At 46.0% G+C, this 19,681-nt stretch overlaps 1 protein-coding gene across 3 annotated transcripts in view; it reads left to right on the forward strand.

The window, feature by feature from the left end:
* DTX2 (deltex E3 ubiquitin ligase 2) overlaps positions 1-19,681 on the forward strand; it is a 138,230-nt gene that overhangs the window by 101,663 nt on the left and 16,886 nt on the right. For all 3 annotated transcript variants that reach the window (XM_073573999.1, XM_073573990.1, XM_073574009.1), the window contains 2 exons: positions 964-1,122; positions 10,216-10,377. In XM_073573999.1, coding sequence (XP_073430100.1) covers positions 964-1,122; positions 10,216-10,377 — 321 coding nt within the window. The remainder of the gene's footprint in view (positions 1-963; positions 1,123-10,215; positions 10,378-19,681) is intronic.

The following is a 19,681-nucleotide window of genomic DNA, read 5'->3' on the forward strand; positions in this document are numbered from 1 at the left end:
ACACACACACACACACACACAGAGTACATACATATACATACACACACATACAGTAGATACATATACACACATATACTATTTATCATAATTTAATAAAAATGTATGAAATTTTATTGGTGGACAATCGAGAGCATGTTTTCATAAGTTTGTTCCATGTTGGAAATATCCATTGAGCTTAGGCCTGTTTCACACATCAGTTTTTTCTGTCAGTTGTAATCCGCCAAAATGGCGGAAAACGGATCCGCCTGTGTACGGACATCGTGTGCCACCGGACTGTTTTTTTGATGGATCTGGTGAAGTAAGAAATTTAAAGGAACCACTGTCGAGAGAGAGAGAATTTTTCAGCCGCCAGGACAGAGTTTAGGGTTAAATTTGCGGCCGAGGTAAGTCCTCCGGGCATGCGCAATGTATCATGCGGATCCGGCCGCCCGAAAAAAAACGTTGCATTGTCCGTCCAGGCATGTCGGCTGACGCCAAAATTTTGGCGGATCCGCAAAAAAACGGATCCAACGGATGGCCATCCGTCAAGATCTGCAGGTATTGCTACTCAATAGGAAAAAAAACGGATCCGCTAAGCAAAATGGCGGATCCGTTTTTTTTTGCAAAACGGCGGATTTTGACTGATAGTAACATACGGATGTGTGAAACATGCCTTACCCTCATAGGACCGTGTTTTTGAGGCATAGTGCTCTAGACATTCTGATAATATTGTTACATTTGTAATTGGTGATATTTATTTATTATTATTATTAAACCTACTACATATTAGGATAGGATCTTGGAGATGGGAATACCTCTTTAAGTTCTAGTTATTAATGGTAGTTCCAATTATGGGGCTCCCAGCAATGGGACATTTAGCCACTAAGCAGTTGATCGGTTGTTTTGTTAAGACAAAACATTTACTACTTTTCTAATATATAACAAATTTAATGCAAGAATGTTTTTTTTCCTTCATATTTTTAGGACTGCATTATCTGCATGGAAACGCTGACTTCTGCATCTGGGTACAGCGATTCTTCAGCAAGCAAACACATCAAGGATACTGCTGTAGGGAAACTGAAGAAGTGCGGCCACATTTTCCATCAGCTTTGCATGTTTGAAATGTATAACAGTGGGAACAAGGTAATATATCCAGTTTCAATTGGTCCATTATGTGCTACAAGGCCCTTGTTTTCTTATTTGTCATTCTGAAGCACTCGTATAAACTAAGTTTCCTGAATAACCGGTTTAAAAAGTACATACATTAGGGTCTTGGGCATTTGTCACCACCCCATTCTCATACATCTAAGCCTTGTGTGTTAAGTGGTAAAGTTTCAAGATGGTTTCATGGATGCCGAAAACAATATTTTCGTTTTCCTTCCCAAACTACACCTATTCTTTTAGTTCAATATATAATAATGCTAGAGTGCTCATTTCACACTGCCATCTTGATCTACTTGGATGATGACCAAGGCACAGAAATTGTTTTCTCCGTGGTAAGTACAGTGTGAATAAATCTGCTTGGCATCCTCTATCAGCTGCAGCCTATCAATGGCTAGGTTTTTTGAATAATGGCTGGATAGTAATTAATTTTTTTGTCACTCACTGACTCCAATTGGGCTCAAAATGTAAATGTTCAAAATCTTAGACCCTCACATACTTCATGGGTGTTTTTATAGTCTGTAATCTCTAGAAATCATTTATCGCCTACAGTACTGTGCAAAAGTTTTAGGCAGGTGTGGGGGAAAAAAATGCTGCGACGCAAGAATGTTTTTTAAAATAATGTTAAAGGGTTGTCCACCAATGGACGACCCCAATTTAATCAATTTAGGACCCCATATAAGAAAAAGTGCATACTGCTCTCCTGCATGAGCGCCATTCCAGCAAAGTTGACGCCTCTTTCCGTTGAGTGACGTGCCTAGTTGCCATGTGAATGCTGCAGCCAATGAGTTGCAGCTTGTCAGCAGCAGCCTTTACGATTTCATCTGACCAGGTTTCTTCTCTGACGGAATATTGATGAGCGCAACTCAAGAGGGGTCTGAAACGCAACCTCATGGCTAGTGTTGAGCGATACCTTCCGATATCGGGATATATCGGATCAGACCGATAATTTTTGGGTATCGGATATCGCCGATTCCGATACCGGAAACCAATGCGAGTCAATGGGACAGAAATATCGGAATTAAAATAAACCCTTTCTTTCCTTGTAGGTTGATTCTACATGAAGGAAAACAACTAAGAATAATGTAGAATGTATTGGGGGAGGTGGAGGAGACATTAAAGGCATAGAGGTTTAGCCCAATCAAATGGTATAGCAGGAATAATTTATTTATTTTTTTTTTTACCACTTTCAGAGTTACAAAGATATTGACTGTTAACCTTTTTTATATTTTGGCAGATATGTATGTTTCACTACTTCCATGCTCTTCACCTTCTTTTTTACTTTTCCCACACTTTCTCCTTCATGATCCTCAGCAGCAGCAGAATCTTTTTCATCAACTTCTTCACCTTATTCATCTTCTTCACCTTCTTCCTATTATTCTTTTTTTTTTTTTTACATTCTTCATATTCTTCTTATTCAACTATTATTAGTCCTCATATTCTACTTCATCTTCTTCCTATTCTTCTTCATCATATTCTTATTTGTGACACACATTCCTGTAGTTATCTATAAAAGTTTGAAGATTACACCTTCCGTTCTGCCTGTCACAAAAGATTTACAACAGGATTTGTCCGCGTTCAGTTTGGCCTGCAGCAGCAGGCATTTTCCAGGGGCACCACGAGGAGGAACGGACTCACCCCCATACACTGCTTAGTCTTCTTCTGCTTATAATTTAGATAATATCTTTTGCTCTGATTTTTAGACTTATGCTTAATTTTCTTCTGCTTTTTGTTCTTCTGCTTCTTGGTCTTCTGTCTCTTGTTGTTCTGTATCTTTGTGGTTGTCTTCATGTTCTTTGTCCTCTTTGTCATCTTCAGGGTCATCTTTTTGGTCTTCAGGGTCGTCGTCTTCGGGGTCGTCGTTAGGGAGATCTAGAGTGATTACCAAAAACCATTTCAACAAGCTTGAACTTGGAAATGTAGCAGAAGGTACAAGAAGGCTGAGGAACTGCCGAGAAACAGCTGACGGTACTGGAACCCAGATGGGTAGCAGAAGGAACAAGATCCAATGGCACCACCGAGGACCAACTGATGATACTGGAACCCTGTTACTAAGTAGGAGGTACCTCTGCTAGAAAGCACTACCAAGGACCAGCAGACGTTGCTGGAACTCGGATACCGAGAAGGAGGCACCTAAGCCAAAGGCACTGCCGAGAACCAGCTGACGGTACTGGAACCCGGATGGGTAGCAGAAGGTACCCATGAAAAACAGTTGCAAGGCCACGAGCCGGCCGCAGTTAACAAAACCCACAGTCCTACAGGGGGTGCTTGTCCTATTGGCACTACGGAACCAGCCTTTATTGCCAGATCCCGCAGCCCACATAGGAAGCACCTTAACTGCTGCAGGCACCATAGAGTCGGCTAACCCGACCACAACACGACAGGACAAAGTTTTGGAGGCAAAGTGACGTTGACACTACCCGGAAACAGCTGGCGTGCTGGAACCAGGCTGGGCAGGAGGGAGTACCTGTGCCAAAGACACTGCCGGGAACCAGCTGGTGGTGCTGGAACCCAGGTTAAATTCTACAGATTGATGACAGAGGCCTAATTGGAGCAAGTTTAAAATCTGTAGTTGTGTGAGTGTGGACAGAGCAGGAGAAATTGCCGGACACACAGCTGGGGATCAGCTGACATTACTGAACCCCAATAACACTGGAGCATGTGTTGACTGTGCAGACGGCACTTCTGAGCAGGAACTGGTGGTGTTGGAGCCCAGGGTTAATACTACAAACATAGTGGAGCCAGAGGCCTAATTGGATCAAGATTAATATCTGTTGTAGACTACTACTGATTTTAAACTTGCTCCAATTAGGCCTCTGGCTCCACTCTGTTTCTAGTATTTACCCTGGGCTCCAACACCGCCAGTTGCTGCTCAGAAGTGCTGTCTGCACAGTCAACACTTGCTCCTGTGTTATTGGGGTTCAGTAACGTCAGCTGATCCCCTGCTGTGTGTCCGGCAATTTCTCCTGCTCTGTCCACATGTAGTGGGAATGTGGACAGAGCAGGAGAAATTGCCGGACACACAGCAGGGGATCAGCTGACGTAATCTGAACCCCACTAAGGGTGGTTTCACATTAGCGCTTTTTAAGCGCACGCACGGCCGGGGGTAGCTCCGCCCCCGAGCCGGCTCTCTGCCCGGCGTGCCCGCCCCTTGCTTGTAGCGCCGCCTCCTAGCGCACAGCGGCGCCTGCGATCGGCGCACCCTATCTTTAGCATAGGGTGCGCAGGCCGTGCGCTAGTTGCGCTTTGACCTGCGCTGCGCACTTTTGACGGTGCGCCGTGCGCGCCAAAATCCGAAAAGTTCGATTTTGGCGCGCACGGCGCACCGTCAAAAGTGCGCAGCGCAGGTCAAAGCGCAACTAGCGCACGGCCTGCGCACGATCTGCGCACCCTATGCTAAAGATAGGGTGCGCCGATCGCAGGCGCCGCTGGCCGCTAGGAGGCGGCGCTACAAGCAAGGGGCGGGCACGCCGGGCAGAGAGCCAACTCGGGGGCGGAGCTACCCCCGGCCGTGCGTGCGCTTAAAAAGCGCTAATGTGAAACCACCCTAACAAAGGAGCTAGTGTTTTTCTCTGTGCAGACAGTACTTCTGAGCAGCAACTGGCGGTGTTGGAGTCCAGGGATTACAGTTCAGGTGGTAGAAACATGAACACAACAGGAGACCTGGATACTGTTGCCAACCAATTATTTAATCTGGAAGAGGACTGGCAAATTCTGGCGAGATCCAGGCCTTGTTCATTTTCAGAAAAGTAAGCCGGTCAACGTTATCGGAGGATAGTCGCATGCGACGGTCTGTTAGTATACCATCCGCGGCACTAAAGACGCGTTCCGATAATACACTAGCAGCAGGGCAAGCCAGCACCTCCAATGCATACTGGCTAAGCTCTGGCCATGTATCCAGCTTAGAGACCCAAAACTTGAAGGGGGAAGAGCCGTCTGGGAGTACACTGAGAGGGCAAGACATGTAATATGTCACCATCTGACGGAAACGTTGCCTCCTGCTGACTGGAGCCGTCTGTGATGGTGTAGACATTTGTGGCGGGGACACAAAAGTTTGCCACATTTGGGCCATACTGGTCTTGCCTTGTGCTGAGGCGCTGCTTCTGCTTCCTCTTTGTGCAGAGCTTCCTCCACTGCCTCGACGCACAGAGCTGCTTTGTAAAGCACTAGCAGCACTGCTCTCGGGTGGAATGGAGAACATGATGGAATGCACCAGTGTGTCTTGGTACTCCCGCATTTTACGCTCCCGGTTCAACGCTGTTATGAGGCTTTGTAAGTTGTCCCGGTAGCTAGGGTCTAGGAGGGTGTACACCCAATTATCAGCCGTGTTGAGAATGTGGGCGATGCGGCGGTCGTTTCTCAGGCACTGCAGCATGAAATCAACCATGTGCTGCAGACTCCCAACTGGCCAAGAAACGCTGTCCCCTGCTTGAGGCGTCATCTCTGCCTGCTCTGCATCACCCCACCCTCGCTCTACATACTGACTACTAGAGCATTGTGTACCTCCCTTCTCTGGAGAGATGTCTTCCTCCTCCATTGACTCCTCCTCATCCTCCTCACAAAGTGTCCCCTGCCTAGGCCTTTGTAAGGAACCACGTTGTGCAGACCGTCCAGAAGCAGATGGCATTTGTGACTCCTCATCCTCCACCTCTTCCAAAACCTCCTCCCTTAGTGCTTGCAGTGTTTTTTGAAGCAGGCAGATAAGGGGGACAGTCATGCTGACTAGTGCATCATCTGCACTCGCCATCTGCGTGGAATCATCGAAGGCACGCAAAACGTGGCAGATGTCCTTCATAGAGGCCCACTCAGTGGTGGTGAAGTGTGAACGGCGCGCAGTGCGACTTGTTTGCGCCTGATGCAGCTGGTACTCCATTACTACTGCCTGCTGCTCACACAACCGCTCCAACATATGTAACGTTGAATTCCACCTGGTGGGTAGGTCACATATGATGCGATGTTCCGGAAGGCGGAATCGGCGCTGCAGAGCTGCAATGCGCGATCTTGCCATGCTGGAACGCCGCAAGTGAGCGCACTCTATGCGGACCTTGTGCAGCAGTGCATCAAGATCCGGATAGTCCCTCAAAAAACTGCACGACCAAGTTGAGCACATGTGCCAGACATGGGATGTGAGTTAGGTTGCCTAGGCCCAGAGCTGCCACCAGATTTCGGCCATTGTCACACACTACCAAGCCTGGCTGGAGATTGGCTGGCACAAACCACACGTCGCTCACCTGCTTGATGGCATTCCAGAGCTCCTGCGCTGTGTGGCTTTGATTCCCCAAAGAAATTAATTTCAGTACGGCCTGTTGACGTTTGGCCAAGGCTGTGCTCATATCGGTCGTAACAGGTAAGCGTTCACCGGTCCATGTGGAGGTAGACCGTGACGGCTCCTGCAGCGCTGATTCAGAGGAACTGGAGTATGAGGAGGAGTCAATGTGTACAGACTGGATTCCTGCAATCCTTGGAGTTGGCAGAACACGTACAGCGCCACTCAAGATCTGTACCCGGCTCCACAACATTTACCCAATGGGCAATGACGGAAAGGTATTGTCCCTGTCCATGGTTACTGGTCCACGCATCGGTGGTCAGTTGGACCTTGTTACTGACGGCGTTTAGTAGCACATGTTTAATTTTTCCCTCCACATGCTTTTGCAGGGAAGGGACGGCTTGCATGCTGAAATAAAAGCAGCTGGGCACGTTGTATTGTGGGACTGCCAATGCCATGAAGTTACGGAAGGTGTCAGTCTCCACCAGCCTGATTGAGAGCATTTCAAGGGCCAGTAGTTTTGCAATGCCAGCGTTCAGAGCCTGTGCTCGGGGATGGTTTGCAGAGTATGGCCGCCTTTTCTCCCATGACTGTGCTACTGATGGCTGTAGAGTGGCCTGGGAGTGTGAGGATGACAGGGAACGTGGTGCTGTGGGTGGAATTACACTGGGTCTCTTTACAACAGTGCCAGAGGTTCTTCCATGGCGATCCTGTGAGGAAGCCGAACCAGCTGTGTGTGAGCTGGAGGAAGAGGCTACAACACAAGCTGAAGAGATGGTAGGTGGTGCTGTAGGTTGGCCTATGTATTCAATGTGTCTTTGTAACTCCACCACGTGATTGGTCCGCACATGTTTCCACATATTTGTGGTATTGAGGTTGCTGACACTTTTCCCTTTTTTGACTTTTTGATTACACAGCTTGCATTTGACAAAGCAAATGTCATCTGCAACTGTGTCAAAAAAGGACTACGCACTGCAAGTCCTGGGAGCGCCCGTTTTGGGTTTTGGAAGAGGAATGCTCCTAACGGGTGCCGAAGTGGAGGCTACAGGCAACCAAGTCTGCCCCCTCCCTCTCCCTCCGGTTTTGGCGGTTCGGGGAATCTCTTCCTCAGAGCTGCTCCCACCACCTTCCTGATCCTCACGCCATGATGAGTCAAGGACCTCAACATCTACACTACCCTCTATCAAACACCTGCTTCTCCTGGGTAGTCTCGCCAGCCCAGTACGCACCAGAAAGCAGAAAGTGGCACCTAAGTCTCATCAGATGCGTACTGAGGTGTGCTGACCATAGGCACTGGCTCACCCGCCTCTTCAGATTCAGAGAGACAAAGCAGTTGCGCATCACTGCATACTCCTCTTCTTCACATTCTAGAATGCTGCTTGTCTGGCCCCCTCTTTCCAAGCCAAGAGATTCAGAGAACAGAAGTAGAGATGGCTCCTGTCCAGGGCTCTCTGACTGCCTGGGCAATTTGGCAGGTGGTGAAGAGACAGATGGGTTGCTCTTCAGTGCTCTGGACCTGAGAGGATGTGGAAGTAATTGAAGTCGATGCGTTAGCTGCCATCCATCCGACAACGGCTTCAATTTGTTCCTCCCGCAGCAGTGGGGTACGGCGAGCTCCTACAAAGCTGCGCATAAAGGACTGTTCCCTGGTAAAACTGGGGGATGCTGAGTCACTGGTGCCCGCAGCAGGCACAGAATCCCCACATCCTCTCCCTGCTGAAACTCCACGACCACGTGCCTTACTCCCTGCCTTCTTCATCTTGGTAGACTGATAAAGATAGGCATAAAAGTACTAAGGGCTTAGTGTGCTTATTCTTGAACAGCTGCTAACAGGTATAAGAAACACTAATTTTATGAAGTGTGGACTACACTTAACTGTAATATGAGCTAATGTGGCCCACACAACTGTAAAGTGGAGTGTTTGGTGAAGATGTAAAAGCGATAGTATCACAAACTTTTTGTAGCTATTACAATGCAGGAAGGTAACCTACAATGCAATAGATGAGGCTCCAAAAAATAGCCTAATACTAATCTGGCTGGGGCTGCAGGGCACAAGCCAGCAGAAAGGCTCCTCTATCTACCCCTATATAGTGTTTGCAACCAATCTAGCTGGATACGGATGGAAGCACACTAATAGTAGAAATTCAGGAAAAATAAGCAGCACTACAGCAAAAAAGGACAATGTATGAGGCAGTGACGCACGCTGAGCGGACTACAACCAGAGGTGGCTGCAGCGCACACTACAGCGTGAGCTGCACTCACACAGAGACCTCACAGACAGCCGTGAATACTGCAGAGAACTGTGCACTAGCACTGAAAGGCTGCAGAAAGGCTCCGCTATCTACTCCTATATAGTGTTTGCAACCAATGTAGATGGATACGGATGGAAGCACACTAATAGGAGAAATCAGGAAAAATGAGCAGCAATAAAACAAAAAAAGGACTATGTATGAGGCAGTGACGCACGATGATCGGACTACAACGAGAGGTGGCTGCAGAACACACTACAGCGTGAGCTGCACTCACACACACAGACCTTGCAGACAGCTGTGAACAGCGCTGCAAGGCAAAAGAAAGCTTCACACAGCGGTAGCTAAAGTAGCCTGGGTAAAGCACAATATAGCAAATCGCTATCTCAAACTGTCCCTCAGTCAAAACAGCAGCGTCCTGTCCCTAACTGAATTCACAGCAGAGTGAACCCAAAATGGCGGCGGTGGCTTTTATAGTGCATCATGACATCATTTCAGCAGCCAATCACAGCCATGCCATTAGTTAACATGCCTACATGCCTAACAGGATGTGCCCACACTTCTTAGGATTCCTCATTGGCTGAATCAAATCAAACTGGCTTATAGCATTATGGGAACTTCCGATTCCGGTATTCGATATGCAAAAAGTATCGGAACTCAGTATCGGAATTCCGATACCGCGAATATCGGCCGATACCCGATATTTGCAGTATCGGAATGCTCAACACTACTCATGGCATTATTCCTTCTCAACTAAACTTTTCATTTGTTCACAATGCATTAAGGCAGGTAACATTCTTCATTGGTAGTGACCAAACCCAGTCCAGTCCATCAGACTGCCATAGAAGTGGGGATTCTTCACTCAATAAAGCATGATTCCATTGCTCTAGTGGTGGCGTGCATTACATTACTCCTTCCGATAACTTTGGCGTTGTGCTTGGTGATGTAAGGTTTGCACGTAGCTGCTCTGCCATAGAAGCCTATGCCTTGAAGCTCTCACTTTGTGCTTATTTTAATGTCATAGGAAGTTTGGAGTTCTGCAGTTATTGTGTCAGCAACGCATTGGCGGCTTTTATGCTCAGTGTGCCTCATTAGTCATCGACTTTGCTCTGTAACTTTAAGTTGTCTGGCGCTTCATGGCTGGGTTACTGCTGTCCTAAATGCTTTCAATTTCTAATAATAGCACTCTCAGTTGATCTTGGAATATTTTCACAAAATGACTTGTGGCAATCTATTACCGCACCATGGTAGAATGAGCTACTTTGGTACCAACCATTCTTTCACAAACGTTAGTAAAGGCAGGCTGTACCACTAGGGGCTGGATTTTGTACACACTGAATTTTATACATGAGCAAATTGATTAAGTGCTGTGTTTAAATACTCTTTCCCATATATTCTATCTCTTCACTTTTGTCCAACTTGACGGATAACATCCAATGGAGGCCCCTTCATCACTGCATGCTTGCAATGAGAAACATGTGCATCCCTTATATAGAATTTGCCTTGCGGGCCGTACTTTGTTCTAAGTGGACACTTTCTCGCCTAATTTTTATTTTACAGGATGGAAGTTTACAGTGTCCAGCTTGCAAGACGATATATGGTGAAAAAACTGGAACCCAGCCAAATGGAAGCATGAACATTTTCCCAATCCCCCAGTCCTTGCCTGGTCATCAAGATTGTGCCACAATCCACATTGTGTATACCATCAATGCTGGAATACAGGTACTGTAGAGAAATGCTTGCACCCATCTCTTGACTGTGTCTAGTATGCTGTGTGCATTTTCCATACACATACATTAGACAGCACTCCACTTTTTCCAGGCTTAAGACTTTCTGAAATTGAAAATTTGTTCCATCTGAATGGGGTTGCGTTGGTAAAAAAATGCATGGATTTCTACAATATTCATTTACCGTATATACTCGTGTATAAGCCGACAAATCGCACCCCCCTCTACCCCTAATTTTGCCCCAAAAACTGGAAAAACTTACTGACTTGTGTATAAGCCGAGGGTGGAATCCTTAGACTATTCCCCCATATGCTGCTCCATAGACTATGCCCCCATATGCTGCTCCATAGATTATGCCCCCATATGCTGCTCCATAGATTATGCCCCCATATGCTGCTCCATAGACTATGCCCCCATATGCTGCTCCATAGACTATGCCCCCATATGCTGCTCCATAGACTATGCCCCCATATGCTGCTCCATAGAATATGCCCCCATATGCTGCAAAAAAAATGCCATACTCACCTCTCCTGGGTCCATCGCCGCTGTCTGCTGCTTCTTGTGTCAGTGACTGTTCAGCCAGCAGAGGGGCGGCATGCACTAACCACGTCACCGCACCCCCTGCTTCCTAAACGTCACTGACACAGGATGCAGCAGAGACAGCGGTGAGCAGCGATGGACCGGGGGACAGGTGAATATCGCTATACTCGCCCATCCTGCCGCGGTCTCTGCATCCTCGCTTCTCCACTGTCTCCCTTCCTGTCTTCAGCGGTCACGTGGTACCACGCATGAATATATTCATGAGTGTAATGAGCGGTACCACGTGACCGCTGAAGACAGGAAGGGAGACAGTGGAGAAGCGGGTGGTTGCAGGACAGGTAAGTATGATCTCTTACACCCCGCTCCCCCTCCCCCGCCGACCCCCAGATATATGACCTGTGTATAAGCAGAAAGGGGGACTTTCAGCCCAAAAAAATGGGCTGAAAATCTCGGCTTATACACGAGTATATAGGGTAGATGAAAGACAGTTGCAGACATTTCTACAACAAAATCTGCCTTGCATGAATCCTACAGTGATGCAATGGCACTGAGCAGACATCATTTAAGCCCAAAGCGTGGCTCTAGATGGAGGATAATGATGAGAATTGGTGTGCTTGCTGGGATTCACCCCTAATTTTACTTATGAAGTAAATAATTCTATTTATTTAGTTATGAGAAGAAAGTTCAAATATGGGACACTAGTAGCTTATATGAAAGAGCACACTCATTTCTGGAGAATTAATCTTTAAATTCAAAGCTTTTTTACTAGTGCTTTGGAAAAGATTATTTCAGGAGTTGGTCACAGCAGTAACTGTACGTGGCTTAACCCCATAACGACTGTCAATATGTCTTTCTATGGCGCTGAGGAATAAATAGCTGCCTTGACAGGTAAATGCAGCAGGGGTCAGCTGTATATTGTACCAGATTCCCTGTTGCATTGGCTATGATCGGTTTTAGTACAAATTGTGATTATTTTGAAATGGCTGTCGATTGCGACAGTGGCATCTAGATGGTTAACAAAGGTAGAGAGCTCCCTCTTAAAGCCCCATGGCAAACCAAGGCCTAATGTTTGCCTTGGTGTATAGTGGTCTGTTGCAGTGCATGAGACCAGTGCTCAAAGAATAAAAAAATATATATGTCTTGTAGTTAGACTTGGTTAAAATTTAACAAAAAAGTTCACTTAAACCTATATAAAAAAGTAAACAAAAAAAATGGTGAAACCGGTTTTGCTATTAAAAATGTAGCTCTTATGTAAAAACAACTACACACGTGGTCAAAATTGTTGGTACCCCTCGTTTAACAGAAAAACCCACAATAGTCACAGAAATAACTTGAATCTGACCAAAGTAATAATCAAAAATCTATGAAAATGAACAAATGAAAGTCAGAGATTGCTTTTCAACCATGCTTCCACAGAAAAAATAAAACTCATGAAATAGGCCTGGACAGAAATGATGGTACCTTTAACTTAATATTTTGTTGCACAACCTTTTAAGGCAATCACTGTAATCAAACGTTTCCTGTAACTGTCAATGAGACTTCTGCACCTTTCGACAGATATTTTGGCCCACTCCTCAAAAGCAAACTGCTCCAGTTGTCTCGTGTTTGAAGGTTGCCTTTTCCAGATGGCATGTTTCAGCTCTTTCCAAAGATGCTCAATAGGATTTAGGTCAGGGCTCATAGAAGGCCACTTCAGAATAGTCCATTGTTTTCCTCTTAGCCATTCTTGGGTATTTTTAGCTGTGTGCTTTGGGTCATTATCCTTTTGCAAGAGCCATGAGCTGCGACTGAAACCAAGCTTTCTGACACTGGGCAGCACATTTTTCTCTAGAATTCCTTGATAGTCTTGAGAATTCATTGTACCCTGCACAGATGCTAGACACCCTGTGCCAGATGCAGCAAAGCAGCCCCAGAATATAACATAGCCTCCGCCATGTTTCACAGTAGGGACAGTGTTCTTTTCTTGATATACTTCATTTTTCCGTCTGTGAACATAGAGCTGATGTGCTTTGCCAAAAAGTTCCATTTTTTTGTCTCATCTGTCCATAGGACATTCTCCCAGAAGCTTTGTAGCTTGTCAACATGTAGTTTGGCAAATTTCAGTCTGGCTTTCTATGATTTTTTTCCAACAATGATGTCCTTCTTGGTCGTCTCTCATGAAGTCCACTTTGGCTCATACGACGGATGGTGCGATCTGTCACTGATGTTCCTTGAGCTTGAAATTCTCCTTTAATCTGTTTAGAAGCTTTTCTGGGCTCTTTTGTTACCGTTCGTATTATCCATCTCTTTGACTTGTCGTCAATTTTCCTCCTGCGGCCACGTCCAGGGAGGTTAGCTACAGTCCCATGGAGCTTAAATTTCTGAATAATATGTGCAGCTGTAGTCACAGGAACATCAAGCTGCTTGGAGATGGTCTTATAGCTTTTACCTTTAACATGTTTGTCTATAATTTTATTTCTAATCTCCTGAGACACCTCTTTCCTTCGCTTCCTCTGGTCCATGTTGAGTGTGATACACACCAGGTCAACAAACAACACAGTGAGTATCTGTAGCCCTCTATACAGGCCCACTGATTCCAAGATTGTAGACACCTCTGATGCTAATTAGTGGACACACCTTGATTTAACATGTCCCTTTTGTCACATTATTCTCATCATTTCTGTCCAGGCCTATTTCATGAGTTTTATTTATTTATTTTTTTAAATTCTTTGGAAGCATGGATGAAAAGCAATGTCTGACTTTCATTTGTTCATTTTCGTAGATTCTTGATTTATTACTTTTGTCAGATTCAAGTTATTTCTGTCACTATTGTGGGTTTTTCTGTCATTAAACGAGGGGTATCAGCAATTTTGACCACGTGTGTATAAGCAAAACAAAAAAAAATACATGTAACTAGTACATCTGCGTCCAGAATGACCCAAACTATAAAACTGTTCTATTATTATAAGCTATAGCAACCAGGGAATTTTAGAAAAAATTGTAAATGATAAAATATAGGTTTTATTTTTACCAGTTAAAAAGATTTTTAACAAAAGACACACAATTCATATGTCTAATCCCAATTAGTTTATGGATCGGGATTATAACTCAATAAAATACCTTAGGGCTAAAAAGAAGAAGGTTACTTCAACTCCCTATAACCAGCAATTGTAGGCAAAGGAAATTCAGTAGGTGTATAGAGAGCACACCAAGTAATAACCCTCATTTACCACAAAGCTCACAGGAAACATAGAAGGGACTTTCTACTATTGCACAATCAATCAAATAAAGTGTAATAAGTGCAGGTAGGTCCCTGTGTTTATTTATGAACAACAGTATCTGTGGTTAAGATTTAGTCTGGGTGGAAATCTCAATCCACAAATAACTCCAAACGGTATGGAATAAATGGAACTCGCTCACCCAGAATTCAGATGCCTCAATTTTCAAACTTTTAATTTTTATACCCTTGCACAAGATAGTAACATCACACAAACTGGTTTATAAATTACATTTACCACATGTCTACTTTACATCAGCATTATTTTTTAACCCCTTCACCCCCAAGGGTGGTTTGCACTTTCATGACCGGGCCAATTTTTACAATTCTGACCACTGTACCTTTATGAGGTCATAACTCTGAAACGCTTCTATGAATCCCGGTGATTCTGACATTGTTTTCTCGTGACATATTGTACGTCATGTTAGTGGTAAAATTTCATTCAAATAACTTGCGTTTATTTGTGAAAAAAATGGAAATTTGGCAAAAATTTTGAAAATTTCGCAATTTTCCAACTTTGAATTTTTATGCCCTTAAATCACAGAGATACGGCACACAAAAAACTTGATAAGTAACATTTCCCACATGTTTACTTTACATCAGCACAATTTTGGAACCAAAATTTTTTTTTTGTTAGGAAGTTATAAGGGTTAAAAGTTGACCAGCGATTTCTCATTTTTACAACACCATTTTTTAGGACCACATCACATTTGAAGCCACTTTGAGGGGTCTATATGATAGAAAATACCCAAAAGTGACACCATTCTAAAAACTGCACCCCTTAAGGTGCTCAAAACCACATTCAAGAAGTTTATTAACCCTTTAGGTGCGTCACAGGAATTTTTTTGAATATTTAAAAAAAAAATGAACATCTAACTTTTTTCACAAAAAAAATACTTCAGGTTCAATTTTTTCTATTTTATCAAGGGTAACAGGAGAAATTGGACTGCAAAAGTTATTGTGCAATTTGTCCTGAGTACGCTGATACCTGATTTGTGGGGGTGAACGACTGTTTCGGCGCATGGCAGAGCTCAGAATGGAAGGAGCGCCGTTTGACTTTTTCAATGCAAAATTGTCTGGAATTCAGATCAGACGCCATGTCAAGTTTGGAGAGTCCCTGATGTACCTAAACAGTGGAAACCCCCTACAAGTGACCCCATTTTGGAAACTAGACCCCCCCAAGGAACTTATCTAGATATGTGGTGAGAACTTTGAACCCACAAGGGCTTTACAGAAGTTTATAACGTACAGCGGTACAATTAAAAAATCATATTTTTTCCACAAAAATGATCTTTTCACCCCAATTTTTATTTTCCCAAGGGTAACAGGACCCTAAAAGTTATTGCGCAATTTGTCCTGAGTACGCTGATACCCCACATGTGGGGGTAAACCACTATTTGGGCACATGGCAGAGCTCGGAAGAGAAGCAGCGCCATTTGACGTTTTTGGCTGGAATTGAGATCGGACACCATGTCGCGATTGGAAAACCCCTGATGTACCTAAACAGTGGAAACCCCCCACAAATGACACCATTTTGGAAACTAGACCCCCCAAGGAACTTATCTAGATGTGTGGTGAGCACTTTGAACCCCCCCAGTGCTTCACAGAAGTTTATAACGCCCGGGCGTGAAAATAAAAAATTCGTATTTTTTCCACAAACATGATCTTTTAGTCACCATTTTTTTTATTTTCCCAAGGGTAACAGGAGAAATTGGACCCCAAAAGTTGTTGTCCAATTTGTCCTGAGTATGCTGATACCCCATATGTGGGAGAAAACTACTGTATAGGCACACGTCGGGGATCGGAAGGGAAGTAGTGACGTTTTGGAATGCAGACATTGATGGAATGGTCTGCGGGTGTCATGTTGCCTTTGGAGAGCCCCTAATGTACCTAAACAGTGGAAACCCTCCACAAATGACCCCATTTTGAATACTAGACCCCCTAAGGAACTTATCTAGATGTGAGGTGAGCACTTTGAACCTCCAAGGGCTTCACAGAAGTTTATAATGCCAGGGCATGAAAATAAAAAAATCGTATTTTTTCCACAAACATGATCAATTATTCCCCAATTTTTTTATTTTCCCAAGGGTAACAGGAGAAATTGAACCCCAAAAGTTGTTGACCAATTTGTCCTGAGTAAGCTGACACCCCATATGTAGGAGAAAACTACTGTATGGACACACGTCAGGGCTCGGAAGGGAAGTAGTGACGTTTTGGAATGCAGACTTTGATGGAATGGTCTGCGGGTGTCATGTTGCCTTTGGAGAGCCCCTAATGTACCTAAACAGTGGAAACACCCACAACTGACCCCATTTTGGAAACGAGAACCCCTAAGGAACTTATCTAGATGTGTGGTGAGCACTTTAAACCCCCAAGGGCTTCACAGAAGTTTATAATGCCCGGGCATGAAAATTAAAAAAATCGTATTTTTTCCACAAACATGATCAATTAGTCCCCAATTTTTTCATTTTCCCAAGGGTAACAGGAGAAATTGGACCGCAAAAGTTGTTGTCCATTTTGTCATGAGTACGCTGACACCCCATATGTGGGAGAAAACTACTGTATGGACACACGTCGGGGCTCGGAAGGGAAGCAGTGCCATTTTGGAATGCAGACTTTGATGGAATGGTCTGCGGGTGTCATGTACGTTTGGAGAGCCCCTGATGTACCTAAACTATTGAAACTCCCAACAAGTGACCCCATTTTGGACACTAGACCCCCCCACGGAACTTATCTAGATGTGTGGTGAGCACTTTGAACCCCCAAGTGCTTCACAGAAGTTTATAACGCTCGGACGTGAAAATAAAAAAAATCATTTTTTTCCACAAAAATTATATTTTTGCCCCCAATTTATTTTCCTAAGGGTAACAGGAGAAATTGGACCCCAAAAATTGTTTTGCAATTTGTCCCGAGTAGGCTGATACGCTACATGTGGGGGTAAAACACTGTTTGGGCGCATGGCAGAGCTTGGAAGGGAAGGAGCACCATATGACTTTTTCAACTCAGAATTGGCTGGAATTGAGATCAGACGCAATGTTGCATTTGGAGAGCCCCTGATGTGCCCAAACAGTGGAAACCCCCAATTCTAATTCCAACCCGAACCCCAACACACCCCTAACCCTAATCTCAGCCCTAGCCCTAACCCTAGCCCTAACCCTAACCCTAATGGAAAAATGGAAATAAATACATTTTTTTAATTTTATTATTTTTCCCTAACTGAGGGGGTGATAACGGGGGTTTGATTTACTATTTATGGCGGTTTTTATTTTTGGCAGCTGTCGCACGCTAAGACGCTTTTTATTGTAAAAATAGTTTATTCGGACTCCCATGACAGCACCACGAGAGAGGGGATCCGCCCTATAGGAACAGGAAACCTACAGATACAAAAGGGCGGCACCTCTCCCACGCATCAGTTGGTTTCCTGTTCCTGAGGGGACGGAATCCTACAGAAGATTTGGATCCCAGGCCGGCCAGCCGACTCCGGTAGCGAGGGGGTCTCCTACCTCGGCCTGGTTCGGATTCCTGGAGGACGCCACGGTGGCCCAGGATGGGTGTCACGGCGGTGGCGTGGACAGCAGGGAGCGGCGTCCGTAGGATGTCCGTCTCCAGGAATTTAGCCGCTGCCGGTAAGTATACCCCCCCCGGGGATTCCCGGCTCCGGCGGCGCACATGGGTTGGCAGCGTTGTGCAGGGGGCTGCGACCGGGCGCTGCTCCGGAGCTCCCGGGCGTCCCGCGGGGCTTCCGGCGTGTCAGGGGGCGGGCGGAGGAGGCGCTTCCGGGTCAGCGCGCCACTGCGCATGCGCGGCGATTCCAAGATGGCGGCGCCCATCGGAAACACCGATGGCGCGAGTTCGGGCGCCAGCTGGGGTAGGGAGCTCCGTTAAGGGGGGGGAGGGGCGCGGCATGAATACTGCTGACCGGAGGAGGGGGTATTTAGGCGGGACCCGGGCAGGGTTCCTTGCCTTGGCCACATTACTACATGCAGCAGTGTGCAGCAGCAGCAGCAGCAGCAGTGGTAATGGAAAGCGATCGAGAGCAGCGGCAGCAGCAGCAGCGGCAGAAGCAAGGGCAGCAGCGGCAAACATCACTGCCGCCCCTGGATGACCTTCGGCAGGTCAAACAGAAAAAGAAAGGGTCCCGTGACAGTAATGCGGGACGAAGTGACCAGTCCACTCGTAAGAGCTCCTCCAGGCAGACAGGAGCATCGGCTGAAAGAAATCCCCCTCGTTCTCCGGTACTTGATTGTGGCACTGGTAAGTGATCTTCGTGAAAGTTCACTCAGTGACGGGACCCCCCTTCTGTGTTTTTTTCTTTTTCTAGGGAAAAAAAGCGACAAATAAAAATAAGCATAGGGAATGCGCACTCTGTGCATGCCCATTACCGGACGCGTGCCTCAAAAGATTGTGCCCTCCCTGTATTCAGCAGACGGTGGCAGAAGAGTCGCCTGCAGTAGCGGCGAGTTTGAGAGACATTGTCAGGGTAGAAATGAGGGAAACCCTAAAGTCCTTGTCTCAGCCGCAAAGTCTAAGGGGCGAGGTCCCGGCGGAGTCTGATTCCTCGACAGAGTGGAGAAAAAGCAGAGACTCCCAGGCTTCATCTCCCTCGTCCTCCTCAGGAGAAGAGGACTCGGGTCGATTTTGTCTGCCTCTTGACCGGGTAGACAAGCTGGTCAAAGCAGTCAGAGGGACAATGGAGGTAGAGGAGCCTAAGCCCCATTTATCCATGCAGGATGTCATGTTCGGTGGGCTGGAACAGAGAAAGCGGAGAGTCTTTCCGTTAAACCAAAAGATACAGGATCTGATCCACAGAGAGTGGAAAAGACCGGACAAAAGAGGGTCGCTACCACCAGCCCTCAAAAGGAGATACCCCTTCGACGATCCGGCAGTAAGTTCTTGGGACAGAGCCCCCAAGTTAGACGCGGCCATTGCGAAGGCATCAAAAAAATCCTCCCTCCCCTTTGAGGACATGGGATCCCTTAAAGATCCCTTAGACAGGAAAGCTGATACTTTCCTGAAAAACACCTGGGAGATGGCGGCCGGGTCCCTAAGACCAGCAGTGGCTTCAACGTGCACGGCCAGGTCCATGATGGTCTGGTTGGACCAGTTGGAGTCACAACTAAAACAGGGTACATCAAGACAGACAATTCTTGGGGCCCTACCGACCATCCAAGAGGGAGCAGCCTTCCTAGCAGATGCCTCAGCGGATGCGGTGAGAATGGCCGCCAGAGCAGCAGGTCTCTCTAACGCAGCTCGCAGAGCCCTGTGGCTAAAGTGCTGGCAGGGAGACATCCAGTCCAGAGCAAAGCTCTGTGCGATTCCATGTGAGGGCGAATACTTGTTTGGAACTGTCTTAGACGAGCTGCTTGAAAAGGCGGGGGATGACAAGAAAAGGTTCCCAAACCTTTCATCAGCGTCCCACCGTCGCCCATTTGGTAGAAGGAGATTTGGCCAGGGAAGAAGGCGCAACTCTTCGCCTGTTAGAGATCGACCCAGATGGGAAGAC

The sequence above is a fragment of the Dendrobates tinctorius genome, unplaced genomic scaffold (genome assembly GCF_039654945.1).
Source record: "Dendrobates tinctorius isolate UK_male_01 unplaced genomic scaffold, ASM3965494v1 ptg000007l, whole genome shotgun sequence".
In the NCBI taxonomy this organism is placed as follows: domain Eukaryota; kingdom Metazoa; phylum Chordata; class Amphibia; order Anura; family Dendrobatidae; genus Dendrobates; species Dendrobates tinctorius.